Source organism: Nerophis lumbriciformis, linkage group LG23 (assembly GCF_033978685.3).
Source record: "Nerophis lumbriciformis linkage group LG23, RoL_Nlum_v2.1, whole genome shotgun sequence".
NCBI classification, from domain to species: Eukaryota; Metazoa; Chordata; class Actinopteri; order Syngnathiformes; family Syngnathidae; genus Nerophis; species Nerophis lumbriciformis.
In genome coordinates, this window is record NC_084570.2 from 42,557,821 (window position 1) to 42,576,040 (window position 18,220).

General features: G+C 43.9%; 2 protein-coding genes across 3 annotated transcripts in view; both read right to left on the reverse strand.

Moving 5' to 3' along the window:
- Nucleotides 1-96: 96 nt before the first annotated feature.
- LOC133622651 (synaptophysin-like) lies at nt 97-3,727 on the reverse strand. Its single transcript, XM_061985490.2, has 7 exons — nt 3,653-3,727; nt 3,203-3,268; nt 2,990-3,114; nt 1,495-1,690; nt 1,166-1,357; nt 924-1,106; nt 97-536 (listed from the first exon to the last, which is right to left on the reverse strand). Exons 1-7 carry the CDS (start codon nt 3,668-3,670, stop codon nt 483-485), a joined length of 834 nt encoding a protein of 277 aa, XP_061841474.1. The 5' UTR covers nt 3,671-3,727; the 3' UTR covers nt 97-482.
- Nucleotides 3,728-5,320: 1,593 nt separating this feature from the next.
- Nucleotides 5,321-18,220, reverse strand: part of cacna1fb (calcium channel, voltage-dependent, L type, alpha 1F subunit) — a 48,275-nt gene continuing 35,375 nt past the window's right edge. Inside the window, exons 25-51 of one of the 2 annotated variants that reach the window (XM_061985474.2) lie at nt 18,058-18,145; nt 17,865-17,972; nt 17,739-17,791; nt 17,507-17,653; nt 15,713-15,914; nt 15,476-15,634; nt 15,285-15,395; nt 15,137-15,220; nt 14,839-14,967; nt 14,703-14,768; nt 14,532-14,623; nt 14,234-14,393; nt 14,043-14,170; nt 13,843-13,939; nt 12,186-12,288; nt 12,016-12,117; nt 11,779-11,909; nt 11,579-11,710; nt 11,462-11,519; nt 11,179-11,392; nt 8,849-8,956; nt 8,682-8,791; nt 8,506-8,618; nt 8,247-8,439; nt 8,134-8,187; nt 7,966-8,066; nt 5,321-6,254 (exon numbers count right to left, since the gene is read on the reverse strand). In XM_061985474.2, coding sequence (XP_061841458.2) covers nt 5,994-6,254; nt 7,966-8,066; nt 8,134-8,187; nt 8,247-8,439; nt 8,506-8,618; nt 8,682-8,791; nt 8,849-8,956; nt 11,179-11,392; nt 11,462-11,519; nt 11,579-11,710; nt 11,779-11,909; nt 12,016-12,117; nt 12,186-12,288; nt 13,843-13,939; nt 14,043-14,170; nt 14,234-14,393; nt 14,532-14,623; nt 14,703-14,768; nt 14,839-14,967; nt 15,137-15,220; nt 15,285-15,395; nt 15,476-15,634; nt 15,713-15,914; nt 17,507-17,653; nt 17,739-17,791; nt 17,865-17,972; nt 18,058-18,145 — 3,304 coding nt within the window. In that variant the 3' untranslated portion in view covers nt 5,321-5,993. Of the gene's footprint in view, nt 6,255-7,965; nt 8,067-8,133; nt 8,191-8,246; nt 8,443-8,505; nt 8,619-8,681; nt 8,792-8,848; nt 8,957-11,178; nt 11,393-11,461; nt 11,520-11,578; nt 11,711-11,778; nt 11,910-12,015; nt 12,118-12,185; nt 12,289-13,842; nt 13,940-14,042; nt 14,171-14,233; nt 14,394-14,531; nt 14,624-14,702; nt 14,769-14,838; nt 14,968-15,136; nt 15,221-15,284; nt 15,396-15,475; nt 15,635-15,712; nt 15,915-17,506; nt 17,654-17,738; nt 17,792-17,864; nt 17,973-18,057; nt 18,146-18,220 lie in introns of both variants that reach the window. The other variant, XM_061985473.2, reaches the window with a different exon arrangement.

The following is an 18,220-nucleotide window of genomic DNA, read 5'->3' on the forward strand; positions in this document are numbered from 1 at the left end:
CATCAGGTGAAGCCCCATGTTACATAACAGGTCCTTCAAGGTGACTGGCGTGTTGCCGTGGCAACAGAGGATGCTCGTTTCCAATAACAACACCGCTTTGTTTTCCTCTTTATTGAAATCTTACACTGAACAAAGGGCGGGGGGGAGGGGCAGGGGGCGTGTCCATAGCAACAACATCATCATGATCACCATGGTTACTGACACACACACAGGAAGGAGGAGCATCACAAGCGTCCAACAGAGATGGATGCTGATTGGCTGCTGAGCCGCGCTAGCTAACCTAGGCGTTAGCTCGCTAACACAAAGGAAATATTAGCATAGTTAGCATCAAGACGACGTTGGAAAAAGGAGGAGGCGCAGGAAGCATCATGAGAGGTAAGGGGCGGGGCATTTAGTACGATGACATAACGGGCCTGTCAGCAGCGTTGCATTGTGGGAAGCCAGCAGGTCTTGGCTTCCTGCCAAGGTCCCGTGATCGGGGCTCACATCTGATTGGAGAAGGAGGTGGGCGCGTCCTGCTGGCGGTACTCGCCGTCCTGCGGACAAACGGAGGGGGCGGAGCCAATGAGCGAGTGCTTTAGTCCAGTGGTCCCCAACCACCGGACCGCGGCCCAGTATCGGTCCGCACAAGAAAAAATAAATTAAAAACTTTTTTTTTTTTTTTTAATTAAATGAACATAAAAAACACAAGATACACTTACAATTAGTTATTCATTCACACAAAAGGCTTGTTTCTTTCTGTTATTAATATTTCTGGTTCCTACATTTGATATCAATATAGATCAATACAGTCTGCAGGGATACACATGATTGTATTTCTTTATGACAAAAAAATAAAAATACCATACCCCCGGGTGAATTTTCAAGCAGCTACAAAAATGTTGGGGACCACTGCTTCAGTCAACATGGTGGACATGGCTCACCTGGTTGTAGTCCGGCTGGTAGCCGCCCTGGCCGCCGGCGTAGGGGTCCTGCTCATACGCATCCGGGGCGGCAGGCTTGTCCTGAGGGGGCGGGGCTCTCATGAAGGGGGCGATGATGCCCGTCTCCTTGAAGACGAACCACAGGTTCCCCGCCCACAGGACCAGGTTGATGAAGCCGAACGCCTGAAGGCAAGACCGCGGCGTTAGGCGCCGTCGGCCGGGCCCCGCCCACCCGACCTTACCACGGACGTGTTGAGTCCGGACATGACGGGGTCGTGGACCTCGCGGCATCGGTTCTCCTCGCCCTCGCAGGCGGAGATCAAGGTGATGACGCGGTCGGGGTCGGTGGCCGTCTTCACGTCGGACAGACCCTTCGCCCACGCCGCCGAGCTCACCAGCCACATGAAGGTCATCACCGCCGTCACGCCCAGGTCCTGAACGCACACACACACACACACACACACACACACACACACACACACACACACACACACACACGCACGCACGCACGCGCGCACGCACACACACGTCAGACCAGCACCAACAGGGCCCGGGGGCGGGGCCCACTCACCAGCAGGGGGCCCTTGTTGTTCTCCTTGTACTTGTCCAGGAAGAAGACGTAGATGGCGAGCGCCGCCGTCACGTACAGGAAGGACAAGACGCCGATGGTCACGAAGAACTCGGCGGAGGAGGAATAGTCGCCCACCAGGAAGACGTGCTCCGTGCCACGCTTACATGTGGGGGCGTCGAAGTAGACTTGGTGCAGCCTGACACAAGATTTTTTTTTACATCAAATTTTTTTACAACAATTTTTTTTACTGAATTTTTCTGCATCAATTTTTTTTATACTAAAATTTGATACACTGAGGTTTTTTTTGTTTTTTTTTACACAGAATTGTTGTACACTTAATTTTTTATACGCTGTTTTCTTTTCACAAAATTTTTGTGCGCTGAATTTTTTTACACTAAATTGTTATATACTTAATTTTTTACGTTGATATTTTTTATACTAAATTTCTAAGCAGAATTTTTCTGCACGAGTATTTTAGACATGTTTTTACACTTAATTATTTTACGCTGAATTTTTATGCAGTTAATTTTTTACACTGATATTTTTATACAAAATTTTCTACACGGAATATTTCTGCACTGGTTTTTTTAGACACTTTTTTTACACTTAATTTTTTTTAAGCTGAATTTTTCTCCGCAAAATTTTTCACACAGAATCTTTATACACTTTTTCTGTGCGGATTATTTTAGACGGATTTTTTTAACGTATGATTTTTTTGACACTGAATTTTTCTACATTAAATTTTTTTTACACTGAATATTTGTTACATATAATTTTTTACGCTGAATTTGTCTGAATTCCAATTTTTTTGCACTATATTTTTTATACTAATTTTTTTACACAATTTTTTTTTACACTTAATTTTTTTTTACGCTGAATTTTTCTGCACTGAATTTTTTCACACATAATTTTTTACACTAGTATTTTTTATACAACATTTTCTACGTTAAATTTTTCTGCACTGATTTTTTTACACAAAAATTTTTACACTTAATTTTTTAGGCTGAATTTTTTCACACAGAATTTTCATCCACAAAATTTTTTTACGCAATTTTTTTCTGCATGGATTATATCAGACTGGTTTTTTTAACGTATGATTTTTTGGACGCTGAATTTTTCTGCATTTAACTTTTTTTACACTGAATATTTGTTACGTATATTTTCTTACGCTGAAGTTGTCTGCATTAAAAAAAAAATGACACTGAATTTTTGCGCACCACATTTTTTAAATTGACTACACCTTATTTTATACACTTATGTTTGTTAAGCTGTATTTTATGATTTTTTTTAGACTGAATATTTTAACGTACAATTTTTTACACTGATTTATTTTACACTGACATTTTAAACACAAGAATTTTGCTTACAATTTGTGTCTAATGAGATTGTCAAAGTAATTTAATGTAGAAAAATTCAATTCAATAGGAAGGTCACCTAAATCCATGTCAAAATAAAAGCGTTGGTAATAAAAACACAAAAATCCACACTTTCTGACCTGAAAGGGTATTCAAAGTCCACCTGGACGCTCAGGTCGCTCTCTGTGCGGTTCTTGCACTCCACGGAGACGCGGAACGTCCCGGAATAACTCCCACATGTGGAGAAGGCCAAAATGGCGAAGAGCTGGGGGCGGGGCCAAAAGGGTGACGTCATTGACTGACTGGGTGGTTAGGTCACTTATTGGTGATGACGCAATCATTCAGCCACTCACCCACTGTAGAACCTTGATGAAGCCCAGGGGAACCTTCAGAACCCGAAACTGACCCTGAGCCACCAGCTGGGAAACACACGAGACAAGGTTGACCTTTGACTTTGACCAGGTAAAAATTGATGACGTCATTTAGTGGCAGTCATGCTAGCCGTTAGCTCCCTGCTTGGCAAGGACACGACGTCATCACGTGACAACATCAGATAATCATCATCCGCGGCTGCCGTTTCACGCAATCACGCACGACACACGCACCCCATTAGGGGGATGGCGGGAAGGGACAGCTGTTAAACCCACAAATCGTCTTCATCGTCTCACGCGCACATTCACGTTCTGCGCCATGTTCGCGAGGATGCGTGGGGGTGGGAGGGGGGGAGATAAAGATGAGCCGACATGGCGGGTAAAGAGTGTCGACATGAAAGGAAAGAAGATGAACGAAATGTCTTCTTTTACCTGATTGACGACGTCCATGTTTGACTTGGATAGGACAGCACGGAGGAAGCGAGGGATGGGGGGTGATGGAGAGGGGGGGGGACGAGAGGGGGACGACGCACGCGCGAGGAGGGAGGGGCACTGTAAGGGGGGGCTGAGGGGAGGGGCGGGGGTGTCTGGAATGGCGAGTAAGTATTTTTGGGGGCTCGCAGAATAAATAAAAATATCTTCATAATGATAAAACTGCGGTGACGTCACATAACGTGGGTGTGGCCAGCGTGTATTTTCATACAAAATAACAGGGGGTGTGGCCTAAGTATATTTTCATATCCTATACAAAATAACGGGGTGTGGCCTGTGTGTGTTTACTCAGTAACAGGGGGTGTGGCCTGTGTCTGTTTACTAAATAACAGGGGGTGTGGCCTGTGTCTGTTTACTAAATGCCAGGGGGTGTGGCCTGTGTCTGTTTACTAAATGCCAGGGGGTGTGGCCTGTGTCTGTTTACTAAATAACAGGGGGTGTGGCCTGTGTGTATTTACTCGGTAACAGGGGGTGTGGCCTGTCTGTTTACTAAATAAAAGAGGGTGTGTGGCCTATGAGTGTTTACTAAATAACAGGGGGTTTGGCCTGTGTGTGTTTATTAAATAAAAGGGTCTGTGGTCTGTGTCTGTTTACTAAATAACAGGGGGTGTGGTCTGTGTGTGGTTACTAAATAACAGGGGTGTGGTCTGTGTTTACTCAGTAACAGGGGGTGTGGCCTGTGTCTGTTTACTCAGTAGCAGGGCGTGTGGACTGCGTGTGTTTACTAAATAACAGAGGGTGTGTGGCCTATGAATGTTTACTAAATAACAGGGGGTGTGGCCTGTGTTTGTTTAGTAAATAACAGGGGGTGTGGCCTGTGTGTGTTTAGTAAATAACAGGGTGTGTGGCCTGTGTGTGTTTAGTAAATAACAGGGTGTGTGTTTATTAAATAAAAGGGGGTGTGGTCTGTGTGTGGTTACTAAATAAAAGGGTGTGTGGCCTGTTTCTGTTTACTAAATAAAAGGGTGTGTGGCCTGTTTCTGTTTACTAAATAAAAGGGTGTGTGGTCTGTGTGTTTTGTTTAGTAAATAACAGGGGATGTGGTCTGTGTGTGGTTACTAAATAAAAGGGGGCGTGGCCTGTTTGAGTTTAGTGAATAACAGGGGGTGTGGTCTGTGTGTGGTTACTAAATAAAAGGGTGTGTGGCCTGTTTGTGTTTAGTAAATAACAGGGGGTGTGGCCTGTTTGTGTCTAGTAAATAACAGGGGGTGTGGTCTGTGTGTTTGATTGACATGATCTCTTCTCATGAAGCTGATTTGAAAGTGTATTCATTTCCTCTGAGCAGCTGAGACACAATGACTTATTCTTCTATGGTTATCGACACATTCTGTTATCACCATGGTGTGTCCCAGAAAATGGCAGAGAGCAGTGGTACACGGGCTCCATCTAGTGGTACTCCAAAGAATCACTTAAATACAGTGTTGTATTTTCCTTGTTAAATAAAACATCTGCCTTGTTTTTAATAAACACTTAGGCCTACTACACTTCTGAATTTAATGTTGGTCGTCATGGTGACACCTGTTTGAGAACCACTGCCATAGGCACAGCAAGAGTTGGAGTCATGTGACCACGTGACCAGCTTGCACCGACTGCAACCAGCCAGCAAGGGGTGGCGCGCACAGGTAAACTCGTAAGTGTGCAGGTGAAGAGGAGGAGTCAGGACATGTTTGTCGTCACGTTTTATTTGAGGTAAAAGGTCGTGCGACTGATGTTTGGAGAGATCAAAGCCCTTCAGTCAGGAAGAACATGATTGACACGCGAGGATTTAAAAAAACAGCAGGAATAAAAAAGACATTTTCACAATAAAAACTTGATCAAACATCAGAAAAACAGTTCATCCAAGATTCACGACCTTTGACCTTAAAAACTTTCTCCTCACAGAGGCCGCACACGTCTCGCCGCAAGACCACTTGGGCGTGGGCCATTCCCGGTGCAGCGACATGCTAACAGGAAGTGTCTCGTCCATCGCGACCGGCACAGCTAGCGACGGCGGCCACGAGAGCAGCCGTGACTGTAACTGTTAGCATGAGAATGCTAATGTTTACGTGTGTGCTAGCAGTGTTAGCAGTTAACATCACATGGTTGTAGCATAAATCAAACAATTCAATGAAGCTAGCACGCTAACCAGCTGAAAAAAGCACCAAACTGCATGGTCGCCCCCTTCTGGAGAAGAAGGAACCTTACACATGACTTCCTGTCACCGCCCGTAACACGTTGCCATGACAACCGTTGTGGCCTTTCTCTCGTCCTGCCCTGGTCCGGGACGTCTCTCCTATGTATATCAGAAGGAGGTCACGCAGGTCATCTCGTCCGCCAGTTCCTCCTCGTCGCGGCCCGTCCTGATCGGCTCCTCGTCGCTGTAGAGCGCCGCGGAGTCAGCGGCGTTGTTGATGAATTGGTGGCCGGCGGACCCCAGCAGGTCACTGGCGGCCGACTCCATCTCGTCCACGGTCATGTGACATGCGTCGGCGATCTCCCGCTTTGCGAAGGCCACAAACTTGGGGTCGCGTGCGTAAAGACCTAACCCTTCGGAAATGAGAACCTGCGGCGACAACAACAGGGATCACGCAATCCACTAGTCGGGTCTGATTATTTAGAACAACAATGATCATGCAATCTCCTTGTGGGTCTGGTTATTTAGAACAATGATCATGCAAATGACTAGTTGGGTCTGGTTATTTAAAACAACAATCATGCAATCGACTAGTTGGGTCTGGTTATTTAGAACAACAATCATCATGCAATCGACTATTTGGGTCTGGTCATTTAAAACAACAATCATGCAATCGCCTAGTCGGGTCGGGTTATGTAGAACAACAATGATCATGCAATCGACTAGTCAGGTCTGGTTATTTAGAACAACAATGATCATGCAATCGCCTCGTCGGGTTTGGTTATTTAGAACAACAATGGTCATGTAAATTGCAGAGTCAGGTCTGGTTATTTAGAACAACAATGATCATGCAATCAACTAGTCGGGTCTGGTTACTTAGAACAACAATGACCATGCAATCGACAATTCAGGTCTGGTTATTTAGAACAAAAATGGTCTTGTAATCGCAGAGTCGGGTCTGGTTTTTTAGAACAACAATGATCATGCAATCGACTAGTAGGGTCTGGTTACTTAGAACAACAATGACCATGCAATCGACAATTCAGGTCTGGTTATTTAGAACAACAATGGTCATGTAATCGCCAAGTCGGGTCTGGTTATTTAGAACAACAATGATCATGCAATCGACTAGTAGGGTCTGATTATTTAGAACAACAATGATCATGCAATCGACTAATCGGGTCTGGTTATTTAGAACAACAATGGTCAGGCAATTGCTTATTCGGGTCTGGTTACTTTGAACAATGATCATGCAATCGACTAGTCGGGCCTGGTTATTCAGAACAACAATAATTATGCAATCGATGAGTCGGGTCTGGTTATTTAGAACAGCAATGGTCATGCAATCGCTTAGTCGGGTCTGGTTATTTAGAACAACAATGATCATGCAATCAAGTAGTCGATTCTGGTTATTTAGAACAACAATAGTCAGGCATTAGCCTATTCAGGTCTGGTTATTAAGAACAAAAATGATCATGCAATCGCCTAGTCGGGTCTGGTTATTTAGAACAACAATGATCATGCAATCGACTGATCGGGTCTGGTTATTAAGAAGAACAATGATCATGCAATTGACTAGTCGGGCCTGATTATTTAGAATAACAGTGATCATGCAATCGCCTAGTCGGGTCTGATTATTTAGAACAACAATGGTCAGGCACTCGCCTATTCGGGTTTGGTTATTAAGAACAAAACTTATCATGCAATCGCCTATTTGGGTCTGGTTATTTAGAACAACAATGATCATGCAATCGCCTATTTGGGTCTGGTTATTCAGAACAACAACGATCATGCAATCGACTGATCGGGTCTGGTTACTAAGAAGAACAATGATCATGCAATTGACTAGTCGGGCCTGATTATTTAGAATAACAGTGATCATGCAATCGCCTAGTCGGGTCTGATTATTTAGAACAACAATGGTCAGGCACTCGCCTATTCGAGTCTGGTTATTAAGAACAAAACTTATCATGCAATCGCCTATTTGGGTCTGGTTATTTAGAACAACAATGATCATGCAATCGACTGATCGGGTCTGGTTATTAAGAAGACCAATGATCATGCAATTGACTAGTCAGGCCTGATTATTTAGAACAACAGTGATCATGCAATCGCCTAGTCGGATCTGGCGGTCGCTCACCGCCTCCACCAGGCTGTCAGCTGAGCCTCTCTTCTCGCCGAAGGGAGCGTTGAGCTGAGAAGGAACTCTGAGGGTGGTGTAGGCTCTGTAAGGGGGCGGGGCTAAACCAGGCAATGACATAATCAGACGAGAGATTGGCGGTGAGGATCTGAGAGTGTCGGGCCTCACCTGCTGGGTCGCCGTACCAGGCGGGTGTGGGAGCCGCGCCGGTCACGCTGATACCTGCTGGTGGAAACACAAGATTGCAGGTGGTGCCGCATGACACCACATGTCTTCCTTACCTCTCCCTGCTTCCTTCTTGCATTCTCCTGTCCTAACCCCTCGCTGGCCCCAAGGGGGGCTGCCCTCCTCCTCCACGAGGATGAGAGGCGCGTACAGGAGGCGCCCGCGGCGAGGGCACGGATTGGCCCACGACGCAGAGGACGCCGCCGAGGAGCGACCGGACGACTGATGAGATTCGTAACTGCCATACGTCTGCTGGAGACAGGAACGTGTGTGTGTGTAAAGACCAGCTGCGTGTGTGTGTGTGTGTGTGCGTACCTGAGTGCGAGCGCGGCGTGGGGGGGAGGTCGGGTGGTACGTCCCCGGCAGGGGTAAGTCGTCGCTGCTGCCCTGACGTCTCAGACACTGGATGTTAAATGACGGCTTTCGACCTGGCGGGCACAAGACGCCGTCAGCCATCTAGGATGATGATGTCATCGAGGCCAATAGCTCACCTGTGGGCGTGGCCGGAAGAAGGCGCCGCCGCGTAGTCCTCCTGCCCTCGCCGTGGTGGCCGTAAGGGGCGTGGCCATCGTAGTGCAGAGGAGGCTCATCGGGGTAATACCTGCAAAACACACACATTTAAATGCGCACACACACACACGCACACACACACACACACCTGTCTGGAGAGGTGAGGCTGTCGGCGTCCTCCTCTCGGCTGTAGTACGCCGTGTCTCTGGACCCGTCCATGTCTCCATTCCTCCAGTGTCTGTCCCTGGACTCCCTCCTGTCAATCACAGCCCAATCAGTGGACCTTACAGAAACTACAGCAGGGGTGTCCAAACTTTTTCTACTGAAAAAATCAATGCAGGGGCCAATTTGATATTTTTCATCGTCATAATCAATACAATCTATACATTTTTAACCTTTAGGGCTCCCCTTAAGGGGCGCTGTCATAAAAATGTTAAAAATAAGTAGGGATGTCCGATAATGGCTTTTTGCCGTTATCCAATATTCCGATATTGTCCAACTCTTAATTACCGATACCGATATCAACCGATACCGATATATACAGTCGTGGAATTAACACATTATTATGCCTAATTTGGACAACCAGGTATGGTGAAGATAAGGTCCTTTTAAAATAATAATAATAAAAAATAATAAGATAAATAAATTCAAAACATTTTCTTGAATAAAAAAGAAAGTAAAACAATATAAAAACAGTTACATAGAAACTAGTAATGAATGAAAATGAGTCAAATGAAGTGTTAAAGGTTAGTACTATTAGTGGACAATCATGTGTGCTTACGGACTGTATCCCTTGCAGACTGTATTGATATATATTGACATCACTAAAAATAAGTCATATATACTTTTCATTCAATGCTTAAATATCTAGATCATCTTCAGGTCTATCTGTCGATATAAAGTTATTATTTGTTATTTTTATGTTTTATGCCCTTTTTGTCAAAACTTTTTTTGAAATATCAGAATCAGAACCAGATTAGTTTTATTGCCATTGTTTGAGAACGGGTTCACAAACTAGGAATTTTTCTTGGTACAATCGTGCAAATATATGCTATATTTTACGCTACATGCTATATTTTCTCCAAATAATTTTTCAAAATGTAATGTTCTATGTGAAGTAAATGGAATCTTGAATATGTCAATAAATAATACAAAATAAATATTGATCATTATTATTCTTTGAGTAGTGACAGTTTAAAAAAAAAATCCCACTAAACGTCTTGGGGATCCAAAAGGGTCCCACTCATAAAAGCTTTTTTTTTTCAACTCTTAAATCTTTAGATTGACTTCAGATCTATCCATCCATTATGAGCTTTTTATTTTAATATTTTTATTTTATTTTTGTTTGTTTTATGCCCTTATTGTCAACGAAAACTTAAAAAAGTATTTCAAAGTGGAATTTTTGATGTACAGTATTTAGAGCCCTAAATATGTAAATTATTCATAACAACATTGATTCTAATGTTTGTTTGTTTTTTAAGCAATGACAGTATAAATAAATAAAAAAAACACAAAATAATTATTGGGTATCCAAAAGTGTCCCACTCATAAAAGTGTTAAAAATAAGCCATGCATTTTTTTTTTACTTTCAACTCTTAAATCTCAACTTCAAATATATTCATCAATTCTGAGTTTTTTATCTTTAAAAAAAAAATTGGTGTGTTTCATGCCCTTTTTCCCATATATGACAAACACACTTAAATTGCAATATTTTCCCCAAAACTATTTCAAAGTGTAATATTTGATGTGAAGTAATTGGAGCCTCAAATACCGTATTTTTCGGAGTATTAGTCGCAACGGCCAAAAATGCATAATAAAGAAGGAAAAAAACATATAGGTCGCACTGGAGTATAAGTCGCATTTTTGGGGGAAATTTATTTGATAAACCCAACACCAAGAATAGACATTTGAAAGGCAATTTAAAATAAATAAAGAATAGTGAACAACAGGCTGAATAAGTGTACGTTATATGAGGCATAAATAACCAACTGGTATGTTAACGTAACATATTATGGTAAGAGTCATTCAAATAACTATAACATATAGAACATGCTATACAATCTGTCACTCCTAATCGCTAAATCCCATGAAATCTTATACGTCTAGTCTCTTACGTGAATGACATCAATAATATTATTTGATATTTTACGGTAATGTGTTCATCATTTCACACATAAGTCGCTCCTGAGTATAAGTCGCACCCCCGGCCAAACTATGAAAAAAACTGCGACTTATAGTCCGAAAAATACGGTACGTCAATAATTCATAACAACATTGATTTTGATGCATTATTATTTTTTGAGCAATAACAAAAAACAGCCTGCATGGCCGCTTTGTGTTATCTGAGTCAACATTGCAACTTTTAATGCTTACATTTCACCTGTTTGTTATTTTTTACACTTTTTTATGTTTAAAAAAAAATATTTTTATATATTTTTAGAATGTGCTATCGGCATCAATGTTTATTTCACAATCTACCTTCCATGTTTGTGATAGGACGGCCTCTTGTGGGCGTGGTCTACCAGGCCATTCCTGACCGAGGATCGGCGGCGGTGATGATTGACAGATGACCTCAGATTGTCCCGCCGTGACATGTCGTAGTCGCTGCCGTTGGACATTTTGGCGAGGGAGCCCACGCGATGGATCAGACCGCCGTTCAGCACGCCGCCGTCACCCACTACACCCCCCGGGCCTGTGGGTAAAAGGGGGCGGGGCTAAGTGAATCCACGCAGCAGGCCACCTTTGAAAAAGAGGGCATTACCTGTGGGCGTGGTCAGCATGGATCCTCGTCTGTCTCGGTGTGGCCCCCCTGTGTCCTCCTGCAGAGGCGGAAGGGCTGTGAGTGCATGTGAGTGCACGGTTAAAGAAGAAAGCCCACCTCTTCCTCATCCCTCATGGCGTCCTCCTCTTCCTCCTCCTCCTCGTCCTCCCCCTCTTCCAGGTCTTCGTTGAGGGCCAAGCGCATCTCTGGACCAAGATCCTGCAGAGTCTTCAGACCGGCTTTGCACAGCTGCCGACACGCGCGGGTTAACACGTGCACGGCAAGAAAGTGCACGTGAGGACATGTGACCGACGCACCTGTATGGCTGACGGGTTGGTGGCTTCCGTCTCGACACTCAAACCCCCCCTCTCCTTCCTCTTGCGGAACTTGCGGAAGTAATCCTGGATCAGGAAGGTGGCGTAGAACTTCCCCACGGTCACTTCCTCCTCTGCAGGAAGCAGCACCATCGCAACAGTCACTTCCACACATACTACTGATGCTTGTTTGTGACACTGAAGCAACTAGCATGCTAAGGCTAGCGCTAATGTTTGTACCTTCATGCGGTGGAATGACTTCATCCAGAAGTTTGGGTTTCATTCTCTTCCAGATCTTCTTGATGATCCCCCGCAGCTCCTCGTTCTCCTGGTCCGCGTTGCCTAGCGACAGCACAGCGCGTCAACAAGGAGGCCCGTGACCTCGGTCAGGACGCTTCTCGTCGCCGTACCTTCGGTCTTGATCTTCAGGGCCGTGCGCACCAGGGCAAACAGGGTGGCGTTGAAGGTCACCATCCCGTCTGAGTTGAGAGGCATGTTCATGGCGACCAGACGCTAACCACAACACGGACGTTACATGTTACATCAGGACACAGAACGTTACAAGTCTAAAGACAACAACGTAAGCTAAACCTTTACTCTGTATTGACATTTTACGAGTGAAACTTATTTCTACTCTTGTAATAAATATTGTTCGTTACATGTATGCTATCTCTATGTTGTGACATGAATTTTTCACATATTACTTGTATGCTAGCTTTATGTTTTTACATATGTAGCTTTAAGTTGTTACATGTATGTTACATATGTAGCTTTACGTTGTTACAAGAATGTTACATATGTAGTTTTAAGTTGTTACAACAATGTTACATATCATTTAGATATGTAGCTTAATGTTGTTACATGAATGCTACACATATGTTACACATGTAGCTTAATGTTGGAACATGAGTGTTCCATATGCAGCTTTAAGTTGTTACAGGAATGTTACATTTATGTTACATATGTGGCGTTATGTTGCTACATGAATGTTACATATAAGTTAAATACATAGTTTTAAGTTGTTACATGAATGTTACATATATGTTAAACATGTAGCTTTATGTTGGTACATGAATGTTCCGTATGTCACATATGTAGCTTTAAGTTGTTACATATGTAGCTTTACGTTGTTACAAGAATGTTACATATGTAGTTTTAAGTTGTTACAACAATGTTACATATCATTTAGATATGTAGCTTAATGTTGTTACATGAATGCTACACATATGTTACACATGTAGCTTAATGTTGGAACATGAGTGTTCCATATGCAGCTTTATGTTGTTACAGGAATGTTACATTTATGTTACATATGTGGCGTTATGTTGCTACATGAATGTTACATATAAGTTAAATACATAGTGTTAAGTTGTTACATGAATGTTACATATATGTTACACATGTAGCTTTATGTTGGTACATGAGTGTTCTGTATGTCACATATGTAGCTTTATGTTGTTACAGGAATGTTACATATATTACATATGTAGCTTTAAATTGTTACATAAATGTTACACATGTAGCTTTATGTTGGTATATGAATGCTACATATATGTTACATATGTAGCTTCATGTTGGTACATGAGTGTTCCATATGTTACATATGTAGCTTTATGTTGGTACATGAGTGTTCCATATGTTACATATGTAGCTTTAAGTTGGTACATGAATGTGACACACCTGTAGCTTTAAATGGTTACATAAATGTTACATATGTAGCTGTAGTTTGTTGCAGGAATGTTACATACATGTTACATATTTAGCTTTAAATAGTTAAATAATGTTACATATATGTTACACATGTAGCTTTATGTTGGTACATGAATGCTACATATATGTTACACATGTAGCTTTGTTGGTACATGAATGCTACATATATGTTACATATGTAGCTTTAGGTTGGTACATGAGTGTTCCATATGTTACATATGTAGCTTTAAGTTGTTACATGAATGTTACATACATGTTAGATATGTAGCTTTAAATTGTTAGATACATGTTACAGGAATGTTACATATGTAGCTTTAGGCTGTTACATGAATGTTGCATACATGAAGCTCTGATTACCTTACAGGCGACTCTGTGAGGGCAGAGTTTTCCAAAACCAAGAGGAGGCTGAATCCTCCGAAGTAAAGCGACGACGTCCAGATGTTTGATGCGACCTCTGAGCGGGACAACAACAACAACAACAACACACAAGCTGACCTTACCATGTTGTCATAAACAGAAGTATGTGCGCCCCCTCGTCATGGCTGACTGTGTCATACTTGGCTTCAGGGTCGTACTCCGACCAGATCCTCTTGAACTCGTCCAGGTGATGTGGACCCAGAATAGACCAATCGCGTGTCAGGTAGTCAAAGTTGTCCATGATGACGGCCACAAACAAGTTGATGATCTGGTCAACACACACACACACACTGTTATGATCCCGTGTGTGTGTGTGTGTTTGTGTACGCACCAGGAAAGCACACAGCATGAAGAAGCTGATGAAGTAAACGATAGCAAAGTTGCTCCCACAGGTGAACTCCTCTCCTGGCTCAGAGTCGGACTCGGGATCGCAGCGTTTCCCTGGAAGACTGGCCAACATGATCTCCTGCCACGCCTCACCAGTCGCACACCTGCAGTAAACACACACACACACAAACACAAACACGCACCCACACACAAACACGCACCAACACACACACACAAACACACACACTCTGAGTAAGAGGCTGACTTTGATGATGATGATCAGGTGATGAAGAGCACCTGACCTGAAGAGGAGGAGGACGGCCTGTGGAAAAGTCTGAAAGTTGTTGTTCCTGTTGATCTGCGTGTGATCTTGCATGGCGATCTTTCCAAACGTCTGACGGAGACAAGTCACACCACACGCGTGACCTCACTGATGACCCCTGACGCCTGCGCCAGGCACGCGACCAGCTCACCTGCATGCCAATGACAGCGTAGATGAAGAAGATCATGGCGATGAGCAGGGCGACGTACGGCAGCGCCTGCGGGGACACGCGAGACGCCGTTAGCGAGCACGGCTGGGGAGCCGCCGCCTAAGCCCCGCCCTCACACCTGCAGGGACTTGATGAAGGTCCAGAGGAGCGTGCGAATGCCCTCCCCTTTGCTCAGCAGCTTGACCAACCGCATCACTCGGAAGAGGCGGAAGAAGGTGATGGACACTCGAGAGCTGTCCTCGCCGCTCTGTCGCACACGCGGAAGGGACAATCAGCTCGCGCACACACACACACACACACACACACACACACACACACACACACACACACACACACACACACACACACACACACACACACACACACACACACACACACACACACACACACACACACACACACACACACACACGTACGCTGAACTCTGTGACCACGATGTCCACCACGCTGCCGACCACAATGAGCGCGTCGAAGGAGTTCCACGCGTCCACAAAGTAATGCTGCAAGCGAGACTGTCGTTACCACGGAAACACTTCCTGTGCAAACATGGGTGTCGCGCCTCACCCTGAGTCGCAGCGCGAGGAGCTTTAGCAGCATTTCCACAGTGAAGAGTCCGGTGAAGACCATGTTGAGGATGTCCATGATGTCGCTGAACGTCTTGGACTGCTCGTAGTGCTGCACGCGTGCAGAACGTCACGCGGTGAGTGCGCATAGTGAGTAACCCCGCCCCCACTTCTCGCCCGCCTGGAGTTTACCTGGACGGCCAGTGTGACGGTGTTGAGCAGGATGAGCATGAACATGACGTATTCGAAGCAGGTGGAGTTGATGATGGACCAGAACTTGTACTGGACCGGGTTCTTAGGGATGTAGAGCTTCAGAGGCTGGGCTTTCAGGGCGTACTCCACGCACTGGCGCTGTGGACGACACAGGGAAGAAGACTTGAGCGCAGGCGTTCCGCGTTTGCGGGAGAGATTCGGGTGGAGGCGGGTCACCTGGTTCTTGTCCAGCTCGCAGTTCTTGTACTCCTGCTCACCCTGCTCCCTGAAGGTGATGATGACGAAGCCCACAAAGATGTTCATCATGAAGAAGGCGATGATGATGATATAGACGATGAAGAAAATGGAGATCTCCACGCGGTAGTTGTAGATGGGACCCGAGTTCTCCCCGTTGGCGTCGATGGCCTTGTACAGCAGGCTGTTGGGGGCGGCGGAGCTTCAAGGTTTAAAGCCGTGCACACACACACACACACAAGGGGATGGGTACCGTTCACATTTGAACTGATACAGTACCAATTCCTAGTACCTAGGAATCGATACAGGTACCAATTTATACTACTTTTGTGTATGTTAATAAATACGATTTGTTTTTGATAATAAAATCACATTTTTTATTGCAACATTTATGGAGCTTAATTTGTGTCTTTATTACAAAAGCTTTTTTTGGAGACTGAATTTTTTTGTGTTTGAACTTTGTGAACTGAATTTATGCTGACAATTTCATTGAATGAAAATTTGTGAGCAAAATATTTGTGTTTAAAAATTCAAATTGTTAAAAAAAATTTAGTGCGGAAAAAATCCAGTGTAAAAATATTTAACACAGTCTTATTTATCACAATATTCGTGTCACGTGACTGCAAACTTTATACCTCATTGGCTGGTTCTGAGACAAGATCGATTGATTCAGCCTTAATTCACTGGTAGGAGGTCTATAGTTTTGAAGCAGTTAATATTTCTGCAATTAATTAATTTTTCCACTGAATTTTTACACATTTAATCATTTGTATTATTATATATTGATATATTACCTATGTATATCATTATTATATTTATATATTAATTTTTAACAAAAATGTTGCTCATAAATGTTTATAATTTGATGTAAAAAAAATTCAGTTCACGAAATTCAAACGCAAAAAATTCAGTTAACCTCCACAGACATTTAAAAATGAGCTAATTATGATAACTGCTGTCCAGTTGTTATACTTTGTCTGACAATAACATTTATGACAGTTGCAAGTCTGAGACGTTAGATGGCAGTAGTGTATAGTTTATGGTGTGTTGGCTAGTCCGTATAGTCTTTGCTGAAACTAGTATTTTGTTGCGCCCTACAAAGTGTTAATACTGTGAGTATTGTACTTATCACGCACCAGCTGTTTGATTGCAACTTGCAGTGTAGTTGAAGTTTTCTTCCAAAAAATTTGGAGGTGTTTAAATCGCCAGGTAAAATTGCTAATCAGTAGCACGTCAACAGCAAAGCCAATGTATATTAGCATCAAGCTGGCACATTTTTGGACAACTACAGCCTTACATAACTGACGTTGAAGCATTTTTTGAGTGAATTGCTTTGTTGGCACGAGAGGTAGTTCGACTGAGTCCGCTCTGATTGATTGATTGATTGAAATTTTTATTAGTAGATTGCACAGTGCAGTACATATTTCGTACAATTGACCACTAAATGGTAACACCCGTTTTTCAACTTGTTTAAGTCGGGGTCCACGTTAATCAATTCATGGTACAAATATATACTATCAGCATAATCCAGTCATCACACAAGTTAATCATCAGAGTATATACATTGAATTATTGACATTATTTACAATCCGGGGGGTGGGATGTGGAGTGATTTCCAAGTGGCGAAGTGTAACGCAGGCAGGTACCCTAACATGGCACCGCTGGATTTGACATGAATCGGTCCACTTTAGGACTGGCGGGATTCGGTCGGTGCCAAAAAATGTGCTTATTCGGTACCCATCCCTTTACACACACAAACACACACAGAATACTCACGCAGGCCAGCCCTCAAAGGTGGACACGGTGAAGAGCGCCATCATTCCCATCAGCACGTTGTCAAAGTTGAAGTCACTGTTGTGCCAGATTCTCTCTCGCACCATCGGATGGTTCACGTCGCCATCTTTGTACACCACAAAGGTCCCTCTGCGTGTACACACACACACACACACACACGTATTAAAGACGACCTCATAATGCTGATGAGCAGACGAGTGAAGGTTGGACATACTTGCACTGCTCGGGAGTGTGTTTGGCCTCATCGGTGCAGCGATAGAATTTACCCTGGACACACGACAGCGTGATGATCGTAGCGACCAGACAAACTTCGGAACATATTTCTGCAAAGAGATCTCACCTTGAACAGTTGCACTCCGATGCAGGCAAACATGAACTGGAGCAGCGTGGTGACGATCATGATGTTTCCGATGGTTTTGATGGCCACAAACACACACTGGACCACATGCTGGGGGGTGCGCATGCACACACAAGGCGTCAGCATCAAATATTACAAAAAGCGGCCATTTTGAGCCACACGCGCCTCTGTTCACCTTGAGGCCTTTGGCTCGGTTGATGGCCCTCAAAGGTCTGAGCACACGGAGGACCCTCAGGATCTTCACCACTGAGATAGCGCTGGAACTGCACACACACACACACACACACACACACACACACACACACACACACACACACACACACACACACACACACACA